The following is a 25,356-nucleotide window of genomic DNA, read 5'->3' as shown; positions in this document are numbered from 1 at the left end:
TGGCTAATTCAAAATTTAATTTTGAATTAATTATAATAATTAATAATTATAATTAATTTTTTTTTTTAATTTTGTTATCATTAATGTTAATTCTGTTCACAAGATCAGTAATTTTATGTTTAACTGATAAGGATAACACAATCTTTTTATCCACATTTTAAATTAGATAGTTATAATCCACTTAGCGAATAATTTTTTGGACTGCTAGAATTTTCAATTTTTAATCATTTTCTTCAGATGTAAATAAAGTTGTTATCTATAAAGAGATTGACTGAACCAACTACACAATTTTTATGTGCAATTCTATAAAAAGCTTCAACAAGCTATAAATTACGAAGCTTCTACTTTGATCAGTAAATGTTATAAAAAACATGCCAAGTGTGGTGTCTCATTGAAAATAAATATTTTAACTTCTTCGATTTTATTACTTAGGCATTATATATTTATATGGAAATCTTAATGTTAGGGAACTTAAAGCTTTTTGGAGAGGTGGAATCAAAATTTGATATTTTATGAAGATTAGGATCAGGTTGACAGTTAACAATATGTGAATTAATATCATTCAGAATATCATTAGCTGTACTTACGTACATTACATATAGCTGGCTAACGGAGTTCCGAGTATTGTTCTCGGTAATGTTCATTTTCGGCCGAATTACATCTACAGCCGAGTTTAAGTACTGGGTTTCACGGCCACCTGCAGGTACGACTTTATTAACGATTACGGACATGGATTGATACCACCATTAGAGCTGGTGATGTAGCAGCCACGGTCGAAGTTATTTGCAGGTATAACGGAGGCTTTTCGTTGTCCACATGCTCCCCGCGACGGCAAGCATGTAGTTAAGGTGCCCATGTTTTTCAGGGCATAGGAGCCCTGAAAACCTCGGTGTGTAGGGACCTGGAGTCAGTGCAGAGACTGCGCATCTGCTCTCTGCCAAGACATATGCCGGTTCCACCGGAGTACCGGAACGGACCTCCAGGGATGGTAGCCCTGGAGTGGGGTGTACCCCGGCGGCTAGCCTTACTACAGAAGGGATCAACGATCATGCAAACTGATCAAAAAACAAACGTGGCAGAGGGTTCACGTAAACACCCTCGTCTAGAACGAGAAGGCCGTTTCGCCTGAGGCAAAACGGAGAAAGAGTGTGGAGTTCAAGAAAATTGAAGGTGAGGCTAGAAAAAGCTTACAAAAAGCTTTTTTTAAGAATAGTAATGTTCCAAAGCCTAAGTATCTGGTCATTACAAAGGAGGATGGTAATTTCTCGAGAGTGAGTCCTTTTCTCATTGCTCGGGAGATAACTAAATGCGCTGGAGGCCGTGTGAAAGAAATAAGAAAAACCTTTAATGGACTTCATGTGGAGACTGTGAATGATGCACAGTCTCAGAAGAACCTAGGGCTCCAAAAGATAGGATATTTTGCTGTACGCGTCGATCCCCACGGCACGCTCAACACTTCAAGGGTGTTGTGGTCTGTCGGGATCTTCTTAACTGTACGGAGCAGGAAATTGTGGAAGAATTAGCACTGCAAGAAGTACTAGAGTGTCGGAGGTTGAACATGAGAAGAAATGGCGAAGTCCTACCTTCAGCCTCCCATGTACTTACTTTTAACCGGCCAAATTTGCCGGAGAAGGTAAGAGCGGGCATACATCGATTAGACGTGCGAGCATTTGTCCCGCAACCAATGCGATATTTTAAGTGCCAACGCTTTGGCCACACCGCTATTAGGTGTGAGAGACCACAGATATGCGTGTGCGATGACGAAGTACATGTAGGAGAGCCATGTAAGGAGCCCCTACTTGTATTAACTGCAAAGGACAGCATTCCTGTAGATCCAGGAACTGTCCTGTATACAAAGACGAAGTAGCTGTGCAGGAAGTAAAAACCCTGCAAAAGGTGAGCTACTTCGAAGCAAAGAAGATTGTAAATGCCCGCAGACCTAGAGCAACAACAACCTATGCTCAAGCTGCGGCTGCTGTTCCTGCTCCTGCTCCAGTTACTGTTGATGAGAATGCAATCATTAACATACTTGCGCCTACTTTGGCTGGCTTAATTGAAAGGATCATTGAAAATAAAATGAAGCCTTTCAGCAGCACGAAGCTGTTAAGCCAAGAATAATTGTACAGCCTCCTGCAGATACATCTTCGAAACAGAAAGTTGCTCCTGACCAAAAGAAAACGGACGTTAAACCAGAAGTTCAAGTTCGACTTAGTGAGATATTAGATGATCAGAAGAATGTTATTGCTTCGCAGTCCGTTATGGAGGCTCCCAAGCCTCCTACAACTGAAGTGGCCTCTAAGCCTCAAAGGCCACCAAAAACCACACAGGGGGGCGAGTGTCCCCCCTTCCACAGGCGGTGACCGGTGCTGCTCCCGTGTCGGGGGTCGGCCAGGTTGCCGCCTCTCAATCGGCGCCTAAAACCGGCGCCGATCCATGCCCGTCGTCATCGGCGGCTTCGATGGTATCCGATTCAGAGACCGGAAGCTACATGGGCGACGACGTTCTCCGCCAACACGTAGGTGTTCGCAATATGGAGAAAAAAAGGATGGCCGAAAGGCAAACCCAGACAATAATTTAATTTAAAATCAGCGAGTCGATAGTACAATGGAACATCAATGGATGTTCTTCAAACATCCATGAGCTCCAACGCTTGGTACATGATGTAGACCCGATTTCTATATGTCTGCAAGAAACGTATCTCAGCCGAAATGAAAATTTTTAATTAAAAGGATACGATATATTTCGGCAAGATCAACCGCCAAATGTAAGAGTTAGAGGTGGAGTAGCCATCATATTAATATCGGCTAGAGCTACCATCGAAGCGGTTGTTCTAAATACAAATCTACAAGCGGTCGCCATTAGAATGAAGCGTCCGCTTCAGGTCACAGTTTGCAGCACATACCTGCCGTATTTTGATTGGAAGGAGATGACATAGCGCGATTAATTTTTGAGCTTCCCCCACCTGTCTTACTGGTGGGTGATGTTAATGCTCATAATTTTGGGGATCGGATCGAGTAGATCCCCGTGGAAGAGAATTGGAAAGGTTCCTGATGAATTCTGAACTTATGCTTTTAAACGATGGGTCAGGAACCTTTTTCAATGCCAGAGATTGATCGACGTCCATTATAGATCTTGCAATTATAAGCGGATCGATAGCACCGAGATACAGCTTCCATGTTTTAGAGGATTTGCATGGAAGCGATCATTTCCCGGTGCAAATTGTATCTGATGTTATAAGAAAAACATATCACATCTCTAAAAGATGGTTATTTGATAAGGCATATTGGACGAGCTTCACAGCTAGAACGATACTCCCTGAAACAACTGGAGTTATCGGAGACGATGTCGACGCCATAACAAATGCAATAATTGTGTCGGCATCGAGATATATTCCCAAATTATCTGGGAAACTTACGAAGCGACACGTTCCATGGTGGAACGATGAAATTAGTGAAGCTGTTAAAAGAAAGAAAAGAGCGTATAACGCCTTTAAGAAACGTCCTACAACAGAGAATCTCATTGCCTTTAAGAAATACAGGGCGTATGCAAAACGTCTCATGATAGATTCTAAGAAACGATCCTGGCAGCAATACGTGTCATCCATTGACAGAAGTACTACTGCATCAGACGTTTGGAGGAAAGTGAAGGCGATTTGTGGGCGTAAAAATTTTGCTCCCGTAATTAGCCTTCACGATGAAGATGAAACTAAAGACACTCCAAACGAAATCGCAGAGCTATTGTCCAATCACTTCTTCGAAGAAGGTTTTCGGATCAAAAAAGAACAACTTGAAGGACTACTAAACTTCAGAACTGAGTATAATTACTCATATAATGTACCATTTAAAATGGAAGAATTCGTGAAAGCGTTGGAGAAAGCAGGCAACACAGCTGCTGGTCCGGATGAAATCCACTATAATATGATCAGGCAGCTGAATATCACTGCAAAACGCAGATTATTAGAACTGTATAATCAAATATGGCGGGAAGGAATGTACCCGCAGCAGTGGAAAAAAGCACATGTTGTTCCAGTACCGAAGAAAAATAAAAATTTAACAGATCCCAATAGCTATCGTCCTATTTCTTTGACGTGCGCTATGGGAAAAATACTCGAAAAAATTATTAATAATCGACTCGTCTGGGTTTTGGAAAAAGAAAACCTGATATCACCATATCAAGCAGGTTTTCGGCAATACCATTCTACCACTGATCAAATGATCAACTTAGAGAACATTATATATAACAGCTTTGTTACAAGGAAACATTGTGTCGGAGTCTTCTTTGATCTTCAGAAGGCTTTCGATATGATTTGGCGACATGGTATAATCCTCCAGATACATGATTGGGGCATTCGTGGCAATCTGCCAGTATTACTACCAGCAACTATATGAGTATGTACCTTCCAAGTACGTGTCAACAATGAATATTCATCTGAAAGAATTTTGGAAAATGGCATACCACAAGGTTCGCCGCTGAGCGGTACCTTGTTTACCATCGCCATTAATAAATTGATATTAGTCATTCCAGTAGAAATCAGCAAAAGCGTCTATGTTGATGATTTGGCAATTGTGTATGCCAGCAACAAGACTGCTATGGTGAAATACAAATTGCAACGAGCGATTAACGCTCTAAATGAAGTTGCAAGGAATAATGGATTCCAATTCTCACCAGAAAAAACGTGCTGTGTACACTTCTGTAGGAAGAGAATTCCTCATCAAAGTCCTACGTTGACAACTGGCGATAATCCAATACAATATAAAGATAACGTGAGATTTCTAGGACTAGTATTGGATAAATCCCTTACGTGGGGATTACATATACAGGACTTGAGTGTTAGATGAAAAAAAGCCCTAAACATTATAAAATGTTTATCGAACATTAATTGGGGCTCAGATAAAGAGATATTATTGAGATTGTATAAGGCATAACACCAAGCAGCTGCACTGGCAAACTATCAATGATATTCATACCGCAGATAATGGATGTTCCCCCTCGCTGGAGAAAAATCCTTAGATAAATCATCTGCTTCATGAAGTACAAAATACAGAGGATCCCCATCCAGTGGCCTAACCACTTAAGTCACATGTTAGTTCGACCCAAAACAACTGTGCATCACTGTCACCAAGCAGCAAAAGGATTTTGCACGGTTTAGTGGTTCTTAGATGACAATGAGGTCATCATATTCAAATGTTTTCTTTTCCAATTTGGAATCAGAACCAACAGAAGAATCATATCACACAAACTTGCAATCAAAACCTGGCTGCACTTTACATCCTCAAGTGAACTTCTATTGTCTACTAACAATAAATTTCTATTGCCTAGAAACAATACCTCCGCAACATTTTTGAGAAAATCTGTCTCCTCCCTTAGCTTACCACATCAAGGTACGCAGTGACGTGCAGTCATATGATTAAAGCCTCCATTTTCTTCGAAGATGGGAGACCAAGATTAGAACACCCTCAGGTCAGAAACTTTCAAGTTCAACAATTCCTTTTTAAGATGCATTCATATATTAAAAGATCAAAGTACAATATTTTCTTAAGATTTTTTACAGAAAAAATTACTAAAACAAAAATAAATTATACTCTTAACAGAATAAAACACAATTAAGGACTGAAAACAAAATAATATCTGATAAATGTGAATATTGAAATATTAATAAAACCAAAGTAAAATAAAAATGAAGGACTAGAAATAATAAATTAAAATTTATTCATAACTTTTAATTTGCAGATTCAATCAATCTTAAAACAGGAAACATACATAAATAGCACTGTATAAATTTAAGATTTAAAAATGTATTGATTTTCTAAAATTATATGACAATTTGGATTAAAAACAGTGATAAGTTAAACAATCATTACAACTAGTTTTTGCAAACCCTTCATTGTGTAAAGTAAATTTCATTTCATCAAGCATTTCAACCCACAGTGTTTTTATCTATTTTTTTTTAGAAATAATTACCTAAAATACATCACCATAAATTTCTTGTTGAAACATAAAAAAAATTCTATAATTTATGTTTAAAAATTATGGACAAATTTAACAGGACAGAGCAAGCATCTGTCCCCTAATGACTGGCCATAAGAAAAAACCTTGTTAAAAAACTAATTTTAGCTAAAAAAAAACAAATTCTAACTCAGAAAGAACTAATACATTTTTTAACTGCTAATCTTTTTTTCTAAACATGGAATATTATTTTCCACAAGATTTTTAAAGTGCTCCTCTTCAAGCAGTCCTTGTGGATCAGTGACAGGCAAGAAATTATAAAGGAAAAAATTTTTAGTGTTGGTAAAAAGTATACAATACTACTGGGTAATAAAAAAAAAAAAAAAATAACAAGGGGTTTAACAACCAAAATGCAAGTTTTAAATTTGCAAATCATACATAAAGTTCAATTAAAAATTTATTACATACTTCAGTTTAACAAAAAAAGTGCTTCAGCACAAGAAAGCTCAGTTAGATTGGCTTAACAAACTGGCTATGATATGGTAAATCCTGACTTTTGACAATTATGTTTCTTGAATGAATTATGACATTCAAAAGTACAGAAAATTCTTTATCAGTGTGTATTTTTCTCATTAAATTACTTACAATAACTATTAATTGTGTAGCAATGAAAGGTATTTTTTCTTTGGAACATCTTACTTGCAATGTTACAATTCATTGCTGATCTTTAGTGGAATGAAAGTATTTTTACTTAATAAAAATGCTGATCGCTTGTTTTGAATCATATTTGTTTATGAATCCTTTATATTATAATGATTTAGTTAGAATGAAAGCTACATTAATCTGTTGTGTTTAAGAAAGAAGGGTCAAAAATAATAAACAGTGCTTTATTATTCAAATATTATTAATTCAAGCATTATTCAAATTCTTTGAATAATTGAAGCTCACCTACTATTTCTACCAAGATTTACAAAGTTTTTTAATGACTGCACCAAGGAGAGTTGATTTGCAGGAATTTTATAATAAATACTGGAATTGTGGTAACCATTTAAATGTACTACTATTTTAAAACAAATATATGGCAAAATGTTAAACTGTGGCAATACTGGTCAGCTCAGCAACCAGATTAAAAATAAACAAAAAATTTCTTCAATATTTATAATTATATAATATTTTTAAAAATTTCCACATACCTTTCAAAGACTTTAGTTTATACTCCAAAGTGTTCCTATCTCTCTCTAACCGACTGATAGTATCTCGCAAACGCTGTTGATTTGATTTCAGAGCTTCAATCTGAGTTGTCTGAGTTTTTATTTGTGCACGAAGTTTTTCATTCGTAGTTTGCCAGCGTTTTCGTTCTTGCCACCTTTCCACTTCTTCAGCACACTGAAAGAAAGATAACTTCCAACAGTTAAAACTAAGTTTTCCAAGGCACTAATTATAATTTAAACAACAGTACCATTAAAAATTAAGTGAACTGCTGGTGGTTCAACCTAAAATTATGTTACAATCATATTCTGCATTAAGCCTGAATTAAAGGGAAATTAGCTAAGATCAGAATATAGTTTGCATACTTAGTTTCTCTTCAGTGAACTAATATTTGTTAAACTACATTAATCAATCACAACAGATGTTGTGGTTAATGTTTCAGTGAAAAGTAAATGTAATTACTATAATACTGTGTAACAACAGACAGAGGTTATTAAGAAAACTTTTGCTTCATAATAATAAATCACACCTTGGATCGATGACTTTCTTGCTCCTTCTCTTCACGCTGTTGTGCTTCGGCTAGTTGTTCCTCAAGTGTCTTAATTCGTCTCTGAAGCTGCTCCTCTCTAATTGAAGCTACTCCTTCTGGTCGAGAAGGCCTAACATAGGAAACAGTTTCTCATTTTAAATATCACTAATAAAATAAATTTTACAGAAATCCAAAAATTAGGGCTAAGGTAAAAGTAATTCTACAGAATAAAACTAATCTCATTAGAAAAGAAGATAAGTCCTTTTTCTAGATAAAGGGATAATCATTTATTATATGAAGCTAAGATATGGAATGTATGATTTTGAATATACCTTAAACTATGGGGAAAAAGCCTCTGCTATGGCAGAGCATAGGATTTGTTTCCATATATCTAGGTACAATATTCTGGTAGGAAGTAGTAGTATATTTCATACCTCCTAACTAATGTATGGAGGTGGTCTGTGAAACATCTAACATACTTTTCAGTAACCAATGAACATGTCATCTTTTACACTAAAATCTGTGTTTTTGTATGATTCAATTTTAAAAAATTATCCAATTAATATATTTTCAGTGTATTAATAGTGAAGCATGAATTGGTGAGAACTGGAAAATAAATCCACTATAAATCAAAGGGTTAACAACCATTTCAATATAAAGTACAATATGTGTAAATCCAAAACCATATAAGTATTAATGTGGGTGTTAAAATGAAATTATAAGTTTATAAATGAATTAATAAACTATAAATAATAAAATATTAATTAATAAATTATATTTTCTAAAGATATAACAATACTCTTCTTATTTTATGTTAACAAGAACAATGAAGCTATGTTGAATGGTTTACAAAAAGCAGATATATTTTATAGAAAAAAAATTATGCTTTTTATAATAAAGTTTTTTTACTGCAGAACCATTTCTGTAAGAAAAGATAAATAATGCAATTAATTATTTGCCATTTTAAAATTTGCTAGTCAATACTTCAAACAGTCAGTGATCATCTTTATAACAACAATGATTGTTCAGAATTTTCAAAACCTACCTATGAGAAAATATGAGTAACATTAGTATAAAAAATAAAGCTAATGTCCAAAATGTGTTAATATTAACTATACATAATTCTCCTAAATGCTAAAATTTACTCAAATGTTATGTGACTAATGTAAAATTTTTTTATATGATATTAATAAAAAATATTTTATAAGAAAGAGAAAGCATAATTGTATATTACATATGACATTATAGTGAAAAAGTATGGCCACTCAAAAGGCAATATATGGGTGGGAACAGTTTTCAAACCTTCTCAGAGGATTAGAGGGATCCCCTGTAGAAGTTTTATAAATTTTCTTGTCTTTTTAAAGTTTTTAATTTTATTGTTTTTTTCTCAAATGAAGCCAGCATAAAACAGATGGAAGCAGTTTACAATCTTTTTCAGACAGGTAAAGGATAAAATTAATAATCAGAATACCTTAGCACAATACTGATTTACGTTGATTATTCTAACTTTTATTTAGCTTAAACAAATCACTATGGAATATTTTTGTTGTTCTTATAAGCAAATAAGTATATAAATAAAAAAATAAGCAAAGTTATAAAAAAAGGTAATGATTTTTAAATTTATTATTGACAAAATAATAAAGACTAAGTTGGTAAGCAAAGGCAAGTTCAGCAATATCATTGCCAAATATTAAAAGTAATTGTAATCAGCTGTTATATTTCTGATCCAAATCAAATTCTTCTTTTTCTTAAGATTTATTTGTGCTATATTGGTACCTGTTTGTTAACTGATGACGAAGCCTATTTATTTCTGTCTTATCTTCTTCATGACGTGACTCAAGCATTTCCAATCTTCTCTTCTTACGTTCAAGTTCTGCCCGAAGACGATCCCTATTTGATATCACTGCCTTATTTTTCTGTAAAAAATCAAAAGTAGTAAAGATTTTATTGCAATTTCTTCTACGATAACTCTTTGGTTCATGATATGCCCACAACTAAAAATAATGTAGCACTTTGGCCGTAAGTTCAAACCTATAAAATAGAAAATAAAATAGGAATAAAAATAGATTATTTATCAGAAGATAGACATTTTAATTATATCTGGTAATCACCTGCAAAAAAGTATTACAAATTTTATTATCTACTTCCTTCCCTCTTTCTCATACAGGCAAATTTGCCTTTTATAATTGAACATTTCAGTTGCATGCTTTTGACTTAAGTCCTGATTTATTATAATAACTATTTTGTAGTATAATTTACGTACACCCATGACTAATTTATTTTTCACTCGTAATTGCAGGTGATCCTCCAGTTTATAAAAAAAAAAAAATTGCATAAAACTTTAAATATGGATGAAACCTTTGCACTGTGGTTCTCAACTGGATATAATATATTGTTAATAGCACAAATAGAATTCCAATTAGTGATAAAAAATATATACATCTGCTGTCCACAGAGTGAAATTTCTGAGTGATGAAACATTCCTATGAGAAAAATTTTTTTGCAATGAAATTAAACCAAACTGTTTTACTTTGAAGCATCTGGTCAAACACTAAGCTTGTCATTATTATTAAATATTTCTTATGGCTATGTTATAATTCCATCTGAAGTGTTTATTATGTCTGTCAAGTGTCCAAGTGTCCATTGTGTTTTGGGGATCTCTTAAAAAATCAGAATGAGTTTTCAAGATACAAAAATGGGCTATCAGATCATTGTTTGAACCCCATAAATATGATTCATTTAAACTGATATTAATTAAATTAAAATTTACTCTTGTATTTATATTTATGAAAGTGCAACCTTTGCTAAAGCCAACAGTTATTTATTCTCAAAAAAATAACAATATCCACTGTTATCAAACCAAACAACAAATCTTTTTATATAACTCAACACAATACTTCAGTTTATAAGAATGGAACTGCAGTTGCAATTTTAATAAATTTATTAAAATTTTTAAAATAATACTACTTAAAAGTAAAATAAAGTTTTAAAATAATACTACTTTTTGCATCTTTGTTTAAAATGCCTATAAATACAAGCAGATGCTTGTAGGTACTCAATTTTTATTAACGGCTTCTTAATTCCTGTATTATTTTATATATATATATATATATATATATATATATATATATATATATATATATATACGGCTTTGGCTGCGCTATGAGGTTACTTGTTTCCTGTTGTGGTCAATATTTTTTTATTTTATGTTTCTTATTCAAGAGGCAAGTGCAGCCAATTGCATCAAATCTTCAGTAATAGTGCTTGTGTAGGTTGAGCTGCCGCACTGTATATAGTCGCACCTCTTTCAAAAGACCTCAGAATGGAATTTAGGTATTTATCTGAAGAGTATTTCCAAGCCCAAACCTAGTGAATATCTTGTTTAGTATAGTTGGAAATGAGGAAAATTTGCAATCATTGTTCAAACTTTTTTTACCTTTCATCACCCCTTTCAAGATCGAATTTCAAAAAACTTAGAAATTGGTTTTTAGATATTCACATGAAGATTTCAGACACCAAAAATGAAGTTGATATCTTCATTTGTTACAGAGAAATTAAAAATATAATAAAGCTCATTGTTATTCCATTTTAACACTTTTACTTCAGAATTTCAAGAAATCCTTTCTTAATGTGCACTTACACTGTAAGAAGAACATGTATACAAATTTTTATCAATTTATCTTCAGTAGTTTTTGGTTTTTACTGGGCGATGATGAATCAATCAGTCATTAGGACAAGCTGCTTTATATATATAATTTTTTTTGATGATTAATTCATCATTTTAGCTTGAACCTTATACATGGAAATATGAAATGGAAGTTTTGCGGTATATGAAAAATGCCATGTCTGACCGGGATTCAAACCTGTGACCTCTGGATGAAAGGCAGAGACACTACCATTCCATCACAGAGTTTGGCGTGGCAGATTTATTTATATTTTATTTACTTTTTGTTATGCTTTAAGTCATTGAAGAGGATTTAACCACTTTTAATTATTATTTTATATTAAATTTTTTTTGTAATGCTTTGGTGATAAAGGTTTAACTACAATTTCCTTTGATCTGTCTAAGTCTAGGCAAATACTAAAACAGTTCCTTTTTTTATCCATAGAGCAGCATACCTACCCTTTCCTGATGTGATCTAATTTTTTTTAAATTCTTATTTTTCTAAATAAAATATTTATTTATTTAGTTTAGTAGAGATCTTTTAGAAATGCATTCCATGTTTAGAGTTCCATGTTTTATTAACTAGAAGCGATTCCAGTTAATGGCATTCTATACAAACTTTCTTATTAACCTTTTGATTAATCAAAAATTAAATCAGAGATACTCATATAAAAAGAGAAGCCAGCAACATAATTACAATAACTTTATCAAAAAATAAAATCTCGAATAGTAACAGATAATCCTCTAATTTCATAACTTGTGATCTAGCATCTACTAGGAAGTGCTAGACCCTTCTCATGGGTAATGTTCAAATTCCAAGTAAACAAAAAAAAACTTTATTATGATTTACATTAAATTTTAATTTTTCTTTTTATTCACTACAAAGAGTAAAGAAATGTTGTAGGGCAATAACTTCTAAAATATTTACGTGTTTACGTATATAGTTGTTTGTCCAATTTACTGACAAATTCATTATGAATACCAGAAAAAAGTATAATAACTGTAGATATTTTGTCACATGGTTTGCTTTTATTATATAATATTAAATATTTTATAGTACTGCATAAAAAAAAATCTGGCGACATCTAATTACCATTAGACAATTCTCTTGATTGCAAATAGGGAACAAAACTGCCTTACAGAAAAGAAATTACATTAAAGAAATCTTGATATGTTGTTTACTTTCCATATCGGCTATGAAAATAAACTTTATTTTCTTGGCAATAGTACACATCATGTAAATATAATTCTTTTACCATTAACAATGTTTCAGAAATAAGTTGTAGATTAATAAATAATGATTAGCATTTACTTATATTTTTATTGATAAAATTAGATATAATAAATAAATAGCACCTAAGATGAAATTACATTTCTTGTATCAATAGAAATTCAGAGATTCACAGAAAACTGATTAAATTATTTAAAAAGTTACATTTATTTTCCTTTAGAGCATTAGTAACATATATTTAATTGCTTGTGCTTTTTATAAATATACATGATGAGATTAGGCAGAGTCTGCAAGAATCAGTAATTTTACTTCTTTTAAGTTAAAATAAACCCATGGCTGCAATATTCAAAACTAAAGGAAATATATCACATTTTTACCTTCAGTTCACTAATAGTTTGGTTCTGTTTTTCTATTTGTTGAGTTTTTTCCTTAAGTTGCATAGCAAGACCAGCATAAGCTGTTTCTAATTCTTTCATCTCTACATTTTCATCATCTTCATTACCATCACCAACATTACTGCCATCCCCACCACTACTGTTATCACCATCATCTTTATCACTATCCACCTTTTCTTCTTCAGAATCTTTTTCTTTTTCTTCTTGTTGTTCTTCTTTCTTTCTTGACCTACAAGAAAATTAACATTAAAAACAAAAATAAAATTTTGATTATAAATTAAGATATATTTTTTCTTAATTAAAGAACCAATATACCAAAAATAAGAAATAATAATTGTCGCTGATATTTTTTAATACTTCTATTTATAGCCACATCAACAATTTAAGTCATTAACTACTTATCATTGTAATACCAGAGGATATAATAAGAAAATAAAATAATAGAATTGTGCTATATTTCTGTATTAATAAGCTTTTCATAATAATTGGGCAAAAATTAAATGTTGTTTTCAAAAATAATTAAACGGAACTCCTCACTTATTATTAAAAACACTAAGGAATTAGTTAGGAGGTGATCATCAAGATACAGGGCAAGTACCATAAATTGAACTTACTTCGAAATGCTTGTTTTCATATGTAATATCAGTTATATAAATCAGAATTATAAAAAATGTACTTTAAATGTAAGTAGTTATACTAATTTAAATTAAAAAATTGCAATAATAGAAGAATAAACTTATGATAGAGAAATTCATAAAAAATAAACTAATCATATTAATTTTGTAAAACAGCATTGACCTATATAAATTTGCCAGAAGTGGACAGTGCTATATAAAAATTCAAAATGTGTCAAATGGAAATCACAATATATATGATTTTACAGCTACAATAAACACTAAATGAGATAAATTTTCTTTCTCCATTTTTTTTTTTTTTTTTAATACAAGAATTTCAATTTTCATTCAAACAAGTATAATTAATTTTAATTATTTTTCACTTAATTTTTTTATTTTATTGCTTTTGAGCTCTTTTTTCAGTTAATTTCAATAACTGTTAAGTACTTCCTTATTTATTAGAAGTTTACAGAGAATGGGACTAAAACTGATCTACGAACTTCTAAGTTTTACATTTTATACCAGATGTGGAATTGTTAGTTTTTGTTACAGACTAGCATCATAAAGATGTGATTGAGGTTAAAAATATATTATCTTTTTTCCTTTTACATAAACCTTACAGGGCTTCAAGAAACAATTTATAAACACATATACATAAATTAAGATTTTTAGAAAGTAATTTACTAAAAATGGACCATATATTAATAAATAAACCGGAAACTATTAAAAATAAACTCTTCCAAAGAATTAGTAACTTCAATTCTATTAAGAATTGTTATTAAACATTTTTAAATATACTATAGAAATATTTCTAATTGCAAAACCTCTAACAATTAGTAATGGAGCTTAAAAATGAATATTCAAATAGATAATTTCTTTCACTAACAACATTTCTTTTATTGCTATGTTATTACAATATTTAAAGATGAGTGTGCAAATATTTTTTAATTACCAAACTACTCTGAATTATAAACTTAATTTTTTAATAAATGTTACACCAAAACGTTTATTGTAGATTACATGTCAGTTAAAATAAAAAATATTAATGCTACTCAAAAATACAGATTTTTATAATATGACAATTATAAATTACATTAACATAAAATGAATAATGATGATTCTATATCACTATGAAAAATCTCATTTTTATTACTGAACAAAATATACCAACAAAACTCGTGAGAGAATCATTTATTTTATGCACCCATTAAATTTATATAAACAGAATAACACTGTTCTTTAATAAAATTCAATGAAAACTTCTTAAATTTACTCATTAAAATTTCAGACTCAGTGTTTTATGTTAATTTATTTACTTATACGAGGAGCATATTCTAGAGTATTCAAACAATCTAGTCTTATAAATTGGTCGTTCCAAAGCATTTAATCCAGGTGTCATATGTATGGAATCTGAAATAATATGATAGTAATTTAAGTATTTTCAAAGAGACTTGATTTGACATATAAGTGCAAGGGTGGAAGAGGAGATTTTCACCTATGTGACTTAGAAGACATCTTTTCCAGCATAGTAAACATTTTTTAACTTTGAGACAATTGAAAACAACTTCATATATAAGTTTAAAATACATATATTTGCAATAAAGTTACAAGTTTTTTTCCAATTTAGCAAGCACAAAATATGTATGTTAACTTTAGAAAGCAAACACAGGGAATGTAATGATTCCATCTTAAATATTTTCAATTTGAAACAGAAATTTGATATAGTTGTCACATTAAGAAAAAGATTCTGAAAATTAAAATCTGCTTTTTCATTTTTTGAATAATCAGGCTGCAATTAAGTAGCTGTATTTCTTAATTGCTATTTGGCACTACATCAAATCTTCAGATAATCCAGCTCACCTATTGTTCAGAGGTTGTTTACCAAATAAATTAATTGACATATCACTTTGGTGGCATGGTCTGCTTTGGCTCTCACAATCTTTACCCTGCTGGCCAAATAATCATAATCTTATTTTAATAAATGCAATTTGAATCCAGAATGTTAATTAGAAAAATACAAAACTATGTCAATGTCATGCATATCTGTTGTTTATTTGATTATACACAAAGATTTTCATCTTTATACACTTTACTCCACACATTTAGTTTTTGTTTCAGATTTATTCATAATCTTAAATCAAGTCAGTTTGAACAAATTTCTGGTCCTTTAACTACATACTCTTACTTTTCTATTACAACAAATCAACAATCCATGCATTTTGGTAATGAGATAAATACCAACAAAAGTTCCGCACTCATGCATTGGAAGCATGAAGTTGTCACCCAAGTTTATCCGAGTTCTGACTACTAGTTAGGGTTTTGATCTAAATATACATTGATTATGAAGATCTGTGCATAAATTGTGGTTATTACCAATCTGTATTCATCGAGTTCACTATTTGCATAATTTATTGTTATTACAATTTCATTTAATATGTATCTCACAATATGATTTATTTGATATTTATACACTTATTGTTATTGTAATTTCATTGATTTTTTCTTTCAAAAATATGATTGTTATTGTGTTCGTGAAGATTGTATCACTGTTTATAACGTAATTTGTAAATTTATATTATATTTTTTTCGTATTTATGTTTCTCTTTTACTATTAGACAGTTTACAGACTAATTACTATACGTAAACATTATAAGTATTATCATATTTAATAGATATGCACATTTAAACTTTGTTTATTGTTCTGTAATATGGTATAATCTTTGCAGGATTGTATATTACATTATTTATCCATTGACAACATTATATAATACCTTCATTTACAATTATATTATTACTGTAACATTTCATTACAATATCAAAAAATCATCATCTGATTTTTGGCGGGTAGTATGTTCACTCGTTTATAATTTGCTCCTCATTATTTTATAAATAAAGAAACTAACTGCCTTCTTCTAATTCATGCAAAGTATATAACTTGTTATAATTCAGTTAGCTTAACACACCAGCTGACATTTTACAAAACTGATATTTTATTATTGTATAGTTTAGTCCTTATTCAGTGTTCATGCAGTTAACATTACATCTACATCATATTTGTTAACAATGTAATAAATTTATGGACTCATTAAAAGCATATATAAATACAAAGTGATAAATGTATAAATTTATTAGTACTGAACCAGCGATTTAAATACAAGAATAATTAATCCAAACCAAGGTAGTACACCAAGGTGGATATTATTCGACAGCATCCACTACTTAGCAATAAGGTTACTAACTGGCTGGTGTCCTGCATCATCACATGGAGTAAGAGGCATATATATTTTTCAGAATGATCTCAAAAAATATGGAAATGCTAATTTTGTGTGCTCTCTAGACAGATAATGCTTTCTCTTGAAGAGTATTTTAAGTTTGCTATGAAGACTTTGATGCTGAAAAAAGCCATAAATATAGCTATTTTTTAATTCTAAGATTCCAACTGCAAAAGCTCTACACTGATGACCCTAGTTTACAAATAAAAATGAGCCTGACTTTTTAAACAATGTAACAGATGATGTATTCCTCAAACTGACAATTTACAAAACCTTAATTGTATCAAGATGCTCTGAAGTTTTGCATATGATCAGCTAGCACCTCTCACTACATTATTTTGATTTCTGCAGCTCCTTAACACTGAGAGCCTGTTAATCTCTTTTCAATATCTGTCTGTTAGTGATTGAAGTAATCTCAATCACTGAAAGAGAAATCTAACACATGAAAACTACTTAATTGTTTCATTCCCTTTACAAAACAGATGTCTTATATTCTGGAATACTTCCTGGAATCACTAATGAGGGTAAAATATTTTTGGGTTTGGCATGATTGACAGCATTGAGGAAACCCACTCTTGTAGAGACTGCTGTGTTTAAATGATTCTAATACTCTTGAGAATGTATTTTTCTCTAAAAACAGTATTTTGATAAAATTTCTATTTCAAATCACTCTGAAGACCAACATGGAAGGCATTACTGATGGATTAACTGGTAAAATTATAATGTAGCTTTCAATATATTAGTCAAATTAACAATATTTACCAATAATGAAACATAATGAAATATAATAATAAAAATGTAAGAGCTATGAAAACAACTACTTCAAAATACAGAATAAAAAAAGTAAAAAGTTGTGATAACAATTGTTTTAAAAGTAGTGAATGAAAACTCACATACACCTGAATGGCATAGAGGTTCTCACTTTAGTACTTACTCTTGTGAGACTGCTATTGTGATCACAATATTATATGCTAACACCTGAGCAAAGCAAAAGTGACTATTACTACTTTAAACTGTCCGCCATGGTAATTGTGGTGCATCAACATATACTTAGAACCTTAAAATTATCAAGTTTTCAATGTTGTTCAACAATTTATTACTTCTACCTGGTTGTCACAACCTGCTTAGGGTCATGATAATATGAAAGGGGGTTGCAAAATCAGTCTACAACTTTACATGTAAACAAGAATGAAATCATTTTACAAAAAAAAATCATTATAAACATTTTAGTTAAATTTTATAAGTACACACGTAAAGAAAATAAATTAATGAGATGGTTGCTTTTGTTTTCCATTTAAATGTTTATCTATATGAAGATCTATGTTATATATACATAAAAGCAAATTGTTTTCAAGTGATAAAAGACGATTCCTATATTTAGTTTTTAGTGCAACCATAGATGAAAAAAATTTTCACAGAGTTACGTGGCAAATATTAATATTTTCAATGCTTCTGTGACTAAATTTCCATATTCACTTCAACGAGAAAGCCAAAACATATCTAAATCTTCAGATGTGAATTGTAGTTGTATGTTTTATCACAGACATTTCGATGGGCTAGTTGTGAATCTCAAGTGGTAACTTAGCAGCTGCAACAATGCTCTCGCTAAATGGATTCAGTACCAATCTCTTTAAAAAATCATTTTTCCTTCTAGCAAATATTCCACCAATTGAATTTTCTGCTAATACAGATGCATCTTCATGCTATCCAAACTGTGGTAAATAATAGCATCTTCTTTAACCAAATTTTTCTCAGTATGATTGGAAGTAAGTGGAAACATATCAAAATTTTTACTTTGAAGGCAAATAATCAAGATATCAACCTTCTTAATGAAATTATGAACTTTGTCTGTCAGTCATAATAAATTGTTTTTATCACATCGTTGTAAATTCACATTTAAATTGTTTAAATGCAAAAACACATCACCATAGTAAGCCAACAGCAACGTATACTCATTATTCTGTAGAAACAAGAGAATGACATTTGATTATCCTGGAAAAATATTACTAATTCATCTTGCAATCCCAATAACTGGGTTAACACTCCCATGACTTCTGCATGGAAAAGAAGAAATATTCTTTTCACCCATTTCATTAGCATAGCTTAGCTATTCTGTAATGCTCGACTTTTAATAAAGTTAACCATTTTTACAGCTTTTCAAAGAATTTGTTTGAGATTTTCCAGCATATTTTTTGTGGCAGGAGCATGTCTGTGAGGCAGCAGTCTGTTCACTCTGCCCTTGATATAAGATGATCTTTTAATTTTTTTCAATCCACTGTTCATTCCTGTTATTACCTTTGCACGATCACTAACTAAGTACTGTAATAGGTTTTGTCCAATCTATGTTATAGTTTTTAGTAGCTTCTTAAAAAATATTGCAAATGATTTTCTGTTGCATAACCAGGTACTGATTTGCAAAACAACATATTTTCTTTAATTGATCTGTCCCTATCGCATTCACATCTCATAAAATATAAGAGCTGAAAGAAATGTTTGCCACGTCTGTTGATTCATTAAAATGAATACTAAAAAATTCACTTAGACTCACTTGCTGAATTATCTGATTGCAAACATTGGCAACCATGTCATTGATTCACCTTGATACTGTCATTAGAAAGTGGAATTTTTTTCAATTTTTTTCTTCTTCCACACCATTAAAACACTGACCATATCAATTGCAGCAGGCAACATGAGGTTTCCTGTGATTGTACAGGATTCGGACATCTTAGCTACTCTAAATGCTACAAGATAAGATGCTTCAAGCGTATTTTTATCAGTATGACTTGATTTACAAATAGAAGCTTGTTGATTTCTCAAAGTTTAATTTTCTTTCGAAAAGTGACCAGATGTATATCTAGTTGATAAAACTTTTATGATCCAGATGTTTAGTTTCCAAGTGTCAAATTAATTTTGATGGTTTCATGCTTTCATTGAAGAGGGACTTGAAAGCAAACTATGTTGTGGCTTTCCATTCAATGACCATATTTAACAATTTATATATGACTGAAGTGACATTGTCATCAAGAACTTTTCAATCCCCAGTGTGACTGATGAGATACTCACATTCAGTGTAGTGCTATCACGTGTGACCCTCTAATGGCTATAATTGTATCTTATCTTGTTGAAATTTACTTATTTTTAACAATTATGTCGTATTGAAAACAATATATTGTACGTATATTATACTGCATGTGCTAAATGCGTGCATTGTTTACTTGAACTTATTTGTGTATTCCATTAATTTATTTTTAATTTTATTTTTATAGTATTCTAATTTTATATTTAATTACTACTATATTTTATCGGATTGGAATTTTGTGTTTTATCTGCATTATTTTTACATCAATTTTTAGTACAGTGTTTATTTTTTTCCAGTGGTTGGATGTTTGTGTAATTTAGCTGACAATGAAATTGAAGACTTATTGAATTTGAATCTTGATTCAGATTTTTCTAATCATGACATAATAAACAATCTGTTTGAATCTAGTGAGAATGAAAATGATGAGGTTATTCCTAATGTTGGCCCTTCTGGTGATAATAGTACAGTTTATGAGGATATTAATTTTAGTTGGAATGAAGTAGATAAGTTTATTAGTCAGTCATGACAGTTTACCAAAAATAGTGGAGTAAATTTAGATTTTTTGGGAACCTAGGCTATATTATAACACCTCTGGATGTATTTTTGAAATTTTTTGATGAAACACTAGTAAACAAAATTGCAGAGGAGACTAACCGATATGCTTCTAAATTTGGATTATCTTCTGTTTTATTGCCAAAATTCAGGGTTCATAAATGGACTGAAACAACATTTAATGAAATATATATATATATATATATATATATATATATATATACTTAGCCGTAATTATGTAAATGGGTATTGTATAAAAACCACCTGTAAAATTATATTACTCCAAAAAAGAACTGTTTGAGACACCTGACTTTTCTGTTATGACCCCTATTGACAGATTTAATTAACAAAATTTTTCCATTTCAATGACGTCAGTTCAATAGATAATTTTTTCTGGTCCCAAAAGACTTTTTCAATTTCAACCAGTAATAGATGTCTTGCTTGAAAAATTTTAATTATTGTATACTCCTGAAAGAAACTTGCAAATTGATGAATTGTTGCATTTATGGAAGGATCGTCTTGGCTGGAAGCAATATATTCCTCTAAAGGCAGCTGAAGTGAATAAAATTTTATGAGTTGTGTGAATCTAAAAGTGCCTACTTGGGGAATTTTTTTCTTTTACATCAGAAAAGAAACACAATTTAATTTAATGGTTGATCCACAATATTACCAAAAGCAGTTGCTTGTGTCTTATCTTTGACTGAACCTTTATTAGGAAAAGGATATGCAGTCCGGATGGACAGTTATCACAATAGTCCACAACTGACCTATTTTTTAAAAGAAAACAATACAGACTGCATAGGTACTCAAAGGATTATAGGAAAGAAAAAAGTAGAAAAAAAGTCATTCAGGAAAATAGAACTGAAAAAAGGAGACAGCTGTGCCATATATTCTGGCAAAGTAATACTAATGAAATGGCATAACAAAAAAATCAATCCCTTATTTCTACTTGCCACAGTAGTAGTATGATAACTGTTTTTTTTTTCAAAATAATGGGAAGGTGGCATCATCTAAGCCAGAACTTCTGGTTGATTATAATAAATTTATGGGAGAAGTTGATTTAAAAGACCAGATGATTCAGCTTTATTTGCTGGAAAGAAGAAAAGATTTAAAGTGGTGCACTTTTTAAAAGATTATTAAATGTAACTATCCACAATTCATTTTGTAAGTTATTAAAATCTTACCAATGAAATAGACAATTTAAAATTTAGAATGGATCTAATTGAACAAATTTTTTAAACATTTGGATCATCAATGACTAGGCTGAAGGCTAATCGAACATCCATGAAACCACCACTGTCCAGATTGATTGATAGACATTTTATCAGAAGAATCCCCCCAACTAGAAAGAAATTCAAACCTTAATGAAGATGTGTTGTGTGTACCTCAACTGGAAAAAGAAAACAAACAATGTATTGGTGTTCCAAATGTGTGTAGTCAAACAGAGTTAACTGTTTAACTACAAATTAAAAAAACAAAACTTCAATTACTATTATTTTCAATGAAACTATGCTTTTACAAACTTACATTCTGTTTTGCAAACAGACGTTCTGCAATTCCTTGTCTCTTTTATATTACTGAGAGCACGACATGTTGTATCACATGCATGTTTGAACATGACACTCTCACAGTAAATATTATGCAAGCAGACCAAATTACAAGGAGCATGTACACATCAAGTTGTAACCTGTAAATTGCTCATGTTTGTTCATACATGCTTGTTCATACCAGTCGCTATCAATACAGCTAAATAGTTTTAACTAGGTTTTATTGGATTGGAGTTGGGGAGTCATGAAATATTCATTATATTCTTTTTTTTTTACTTTTTGGGGATTGCTGAACTAAAAAGGGTGAGAATCACTGTTTTACACAAACCATTTTTTCACAAAGTTTTACTTATGTTCAAACAATTACAGAATAGTGCATAATGAATAAAATACATAATAGCTCTATTTCAACCCGTTCAAAGCAAAAGTCTAGTGAGTCAATTCATCTACACACTTTCTAAACAATTTTAAAGTTTAAAATGTACACTTATATATTTAAATATATGTAAATGTATTTATTTTTGTTTTACAATAAAACTGCCAAAAAATATGAAGATTAAAAATATAAAACTAGCCAATCTTTGACGCACTAGCTTTTCATAAAAAAATATGTTTTCATTCCAGAATAATTATTTTTTTGGTGACTAAATACTGAATTTATATACAGTTGAGTCAAGAGCTAAACTAAAATTATAATCTTCTAATTTCCCTAAACCTAGAACACTTACCTTAGTTGGGATTAGGCAGGTAAAGGAATTTTGCATACAATAAAACTATTCTTTGATAGAAATTGCTTTGGCTGCATATAAAACTTAATATTTTGGTTGCATATATAAATTTTGAAAACCAGCTTATATATATCTTTTTCAGCCTACTTTTTTTTTAGAGAAACAGAGATTGTTGAAAAAAGTGCAAAATTATACTTGTAACCATCGCTTATATTTTTAGCATAATATTTTTATTTTTTTTAAATTAAATATTGAGCGACTTCATTTATAATTAAGGTGCTAGATTAGGGAGTGTTAAATAATTATTACGTATCTATACATTACATAAAAGTAGATTTTATTTGTTTTCTTGTTAGTCTGGGATAATCTCAAAACTATCATACCAGTTTCAAGAAGTCCTTTACTGTTTATAAGCTTACTTCTTTCTCAATGACATAGGCTGTATAAGAATTTGGTTGGTTCACCTATTTTTCCTTTATTAATCCCTTTTGATGCTCCTTCAAGACAGGTATAATGTACGTAAAAAATAAAATATTACTTGAGAAACAGTTAATTCATACAAACATCAGATTAGGGGATCTGATTATTTGGATCTACGAAGGGAATATAGTCAACAAGTCTTGTAAGCATATATAAACTCACCTTAACAACCACAATCCATATTAAAAGTGGAAATTGGATCGATCATTTTGAATTAAAGATTTTAATATCAGTAGGATTTGTGATCCCAAAGACCCCGTATGATTTTTTTTTAAATTTTGAATTGAAATCATTAAATCATTAATTTTTTAAAAATGTCTTGAAAAACTTTTTAAACAATTATTTATTTGTGTGCTTTATGAATGTAACTCCCAACATAAGATATTTATACCAGATATTATTGACTGACCACTGAGATGGGGTATTCTGCTTTTCTCTAGCACTAGGCAAAGATTTCAATCTATCCACATTCTTCTTGCAGTCAATCAGTTGTCTAGTGAGTTGTGAGATTTCATCATGTGCTTGAGCTAATTCATCTTCCAGTTCATGTACTTTAACTAAATATTTTTCCATTACAGATCGAACATGATCAGGTTTCTCTTTAGCAGTTTCTGTGGCTTCTTTTTCTCTATAAAAAAAAAAACCAAGTAAAAATAATTTATAAAGTAAATAAGTAGAAATACAGATTTTATAAATGTATGGTTAATTCATATCACACAGAGTTATTTAAATGAAAATATAATTAAGTAATATATTTTTGGTGATAAGTATTTTAATATTGGTTCACAATTAAATTGTGAACCAATATTAAAACCAATTGTGAACCAATATAGGGGGAAAAGAAAAAATATCAAACTAAAGACCTAATTTCACACAATTTTTTTTTGAGATTAAGAAATTATAAACCCTTCAGGAAATTTATGTCTAAAATAAAATGTAAAATTTTTAAGTAAATTCTTTTCACTTTGAATTTGCTAAAGAACATTTTCTTAATACGTAAATATGCTTTATTTACTACTGCCTAACATAGCTAGTAGCATTTCTGTCCCCACAAAGTAATTTTTTGAATAGTAATGAAACTTCAGTATTACACTCATACTATACTAAGTTTGAGCATTTTAGTTTATTCATCTAATTAAAATAGATAACTAAGGCATATTTGTTAAAAAAAGAACTGTAAAGAATGATAAAAGGCTTAAAGGCACTATGAAACTTGGCTGCCCTGAAATGAACCATTAGTTAGTTGGCTATTATGGTGTTTCAGCAGTAGAGGTGTTTCAGCGTGGTATTAAACTTAATAGATAAGCTTTTAAAAGAGTTGTTTGATTAGTGAGCTCTCAGAGTTGACTAAAGAGATGGCAGCAGTCTGGTAATATTTTTACACAGATTTGAATACTAGATCGTGGATACCGATGTTCTTTGGTGGTTGGGTTTCAATTAACCACACATCTCAGGAATGGTTGAACTGAGACTGTACAAGACTACACTTCATTTACACTCATACATATCATCCTCTGAAGTATTACCTGAAAGGTAATTACCGAAGGCTAAACAGGAAAAAGAAAGAAAGAAAGAAAGTAGTCTGGTAATCTTAACTTCAGATCAATTCTTAGATGAACTCACTTACTTTATTTTTGACTTACTTCAGTAAGCCACAGTGAGAATACCAGAGACAACGGCTTCCTTTTAATGATAATGGAAACTATGACAGTATATTATGAATAAGCATGCACAGAAATGTAGAATTATCAATTTAGCAATGTTTTTTTCACATTTTAGTGATCAAATAACAGAAACAAGATCGAAGATAGAGGTCATATTTTTTGTAAAATTAACATTAACATATTGTTCACAAAAATTAAAGAGAAAATTAGTTAAAACTTAACAATAATATGTAAATATTTTTACTACAATGCAAATTTGTAAAAAGTTATTGTAAATTTAACAATCAAAATCAACAAAAATTTAAATAAAATTTTATTTAAATATAATATAAATATTATAAATATTATATATATATATATATATATATATATATATATATATATATATTCAATTACTATCAAAGAATATATGAGAGACTATTTAGTATTAGTAAAATTTATTGTTG

The 25,356-nt window shown here is 30.5% G+C and overlaps 1 protein-coding gene across 1 annotated transcript in view; it reads right to left on the bottom strand.

Moving 5' to 3' along the window:
- The window catches only part of Cep290 (Centrosomal protein 290kDa), a 220,744-nt gene that overhangs the window by 54,687 nt on the left and 140,701 nt on the right, over positions 1-25,356 (bottom strand). Inside the window, exons 29-33 of the mRNA XM_075382073.1 lie at positions 23,656-23,874; positions 12,957-13,203; positions 9,461-9,600; positions 7,685-7,814; positions 7,140-7,332 (exon numbers count right to left, since the gene is read on the bottom strand). Coding sequence (XP_075238188.1) covers positions 7,140-7,332; positions 7,685-7,814; positions 9,461-9,600; positions 12,957-13,203; positions 23,656-23,874 — 929 coding nt within the window. The remainder of the gene's footprint in view (positions 1-7,139; positions 7,333-7,684; positions 7,815-9,460; positions 9,601-12,956; positions 13,204-23,655; positions 23,875-25,356) is intronic.

Source organism: Lycorma delicatula, chromosome 1 (assembly GCF_047948215.1).
Source record: "Lycorma delicatula isolate Av1 chromosome 1, ASM4794821v1, whole genome shotgun sequence".
NCBI lineage: Eukaryota > Metazoa > Arthropoda > Insecta > Hemiptera > Fulgoridae > Lycorma > Lycorma delicatula.
This window is presented reverse-complemented; position numbering and strand designations above follow the sequence as displayed.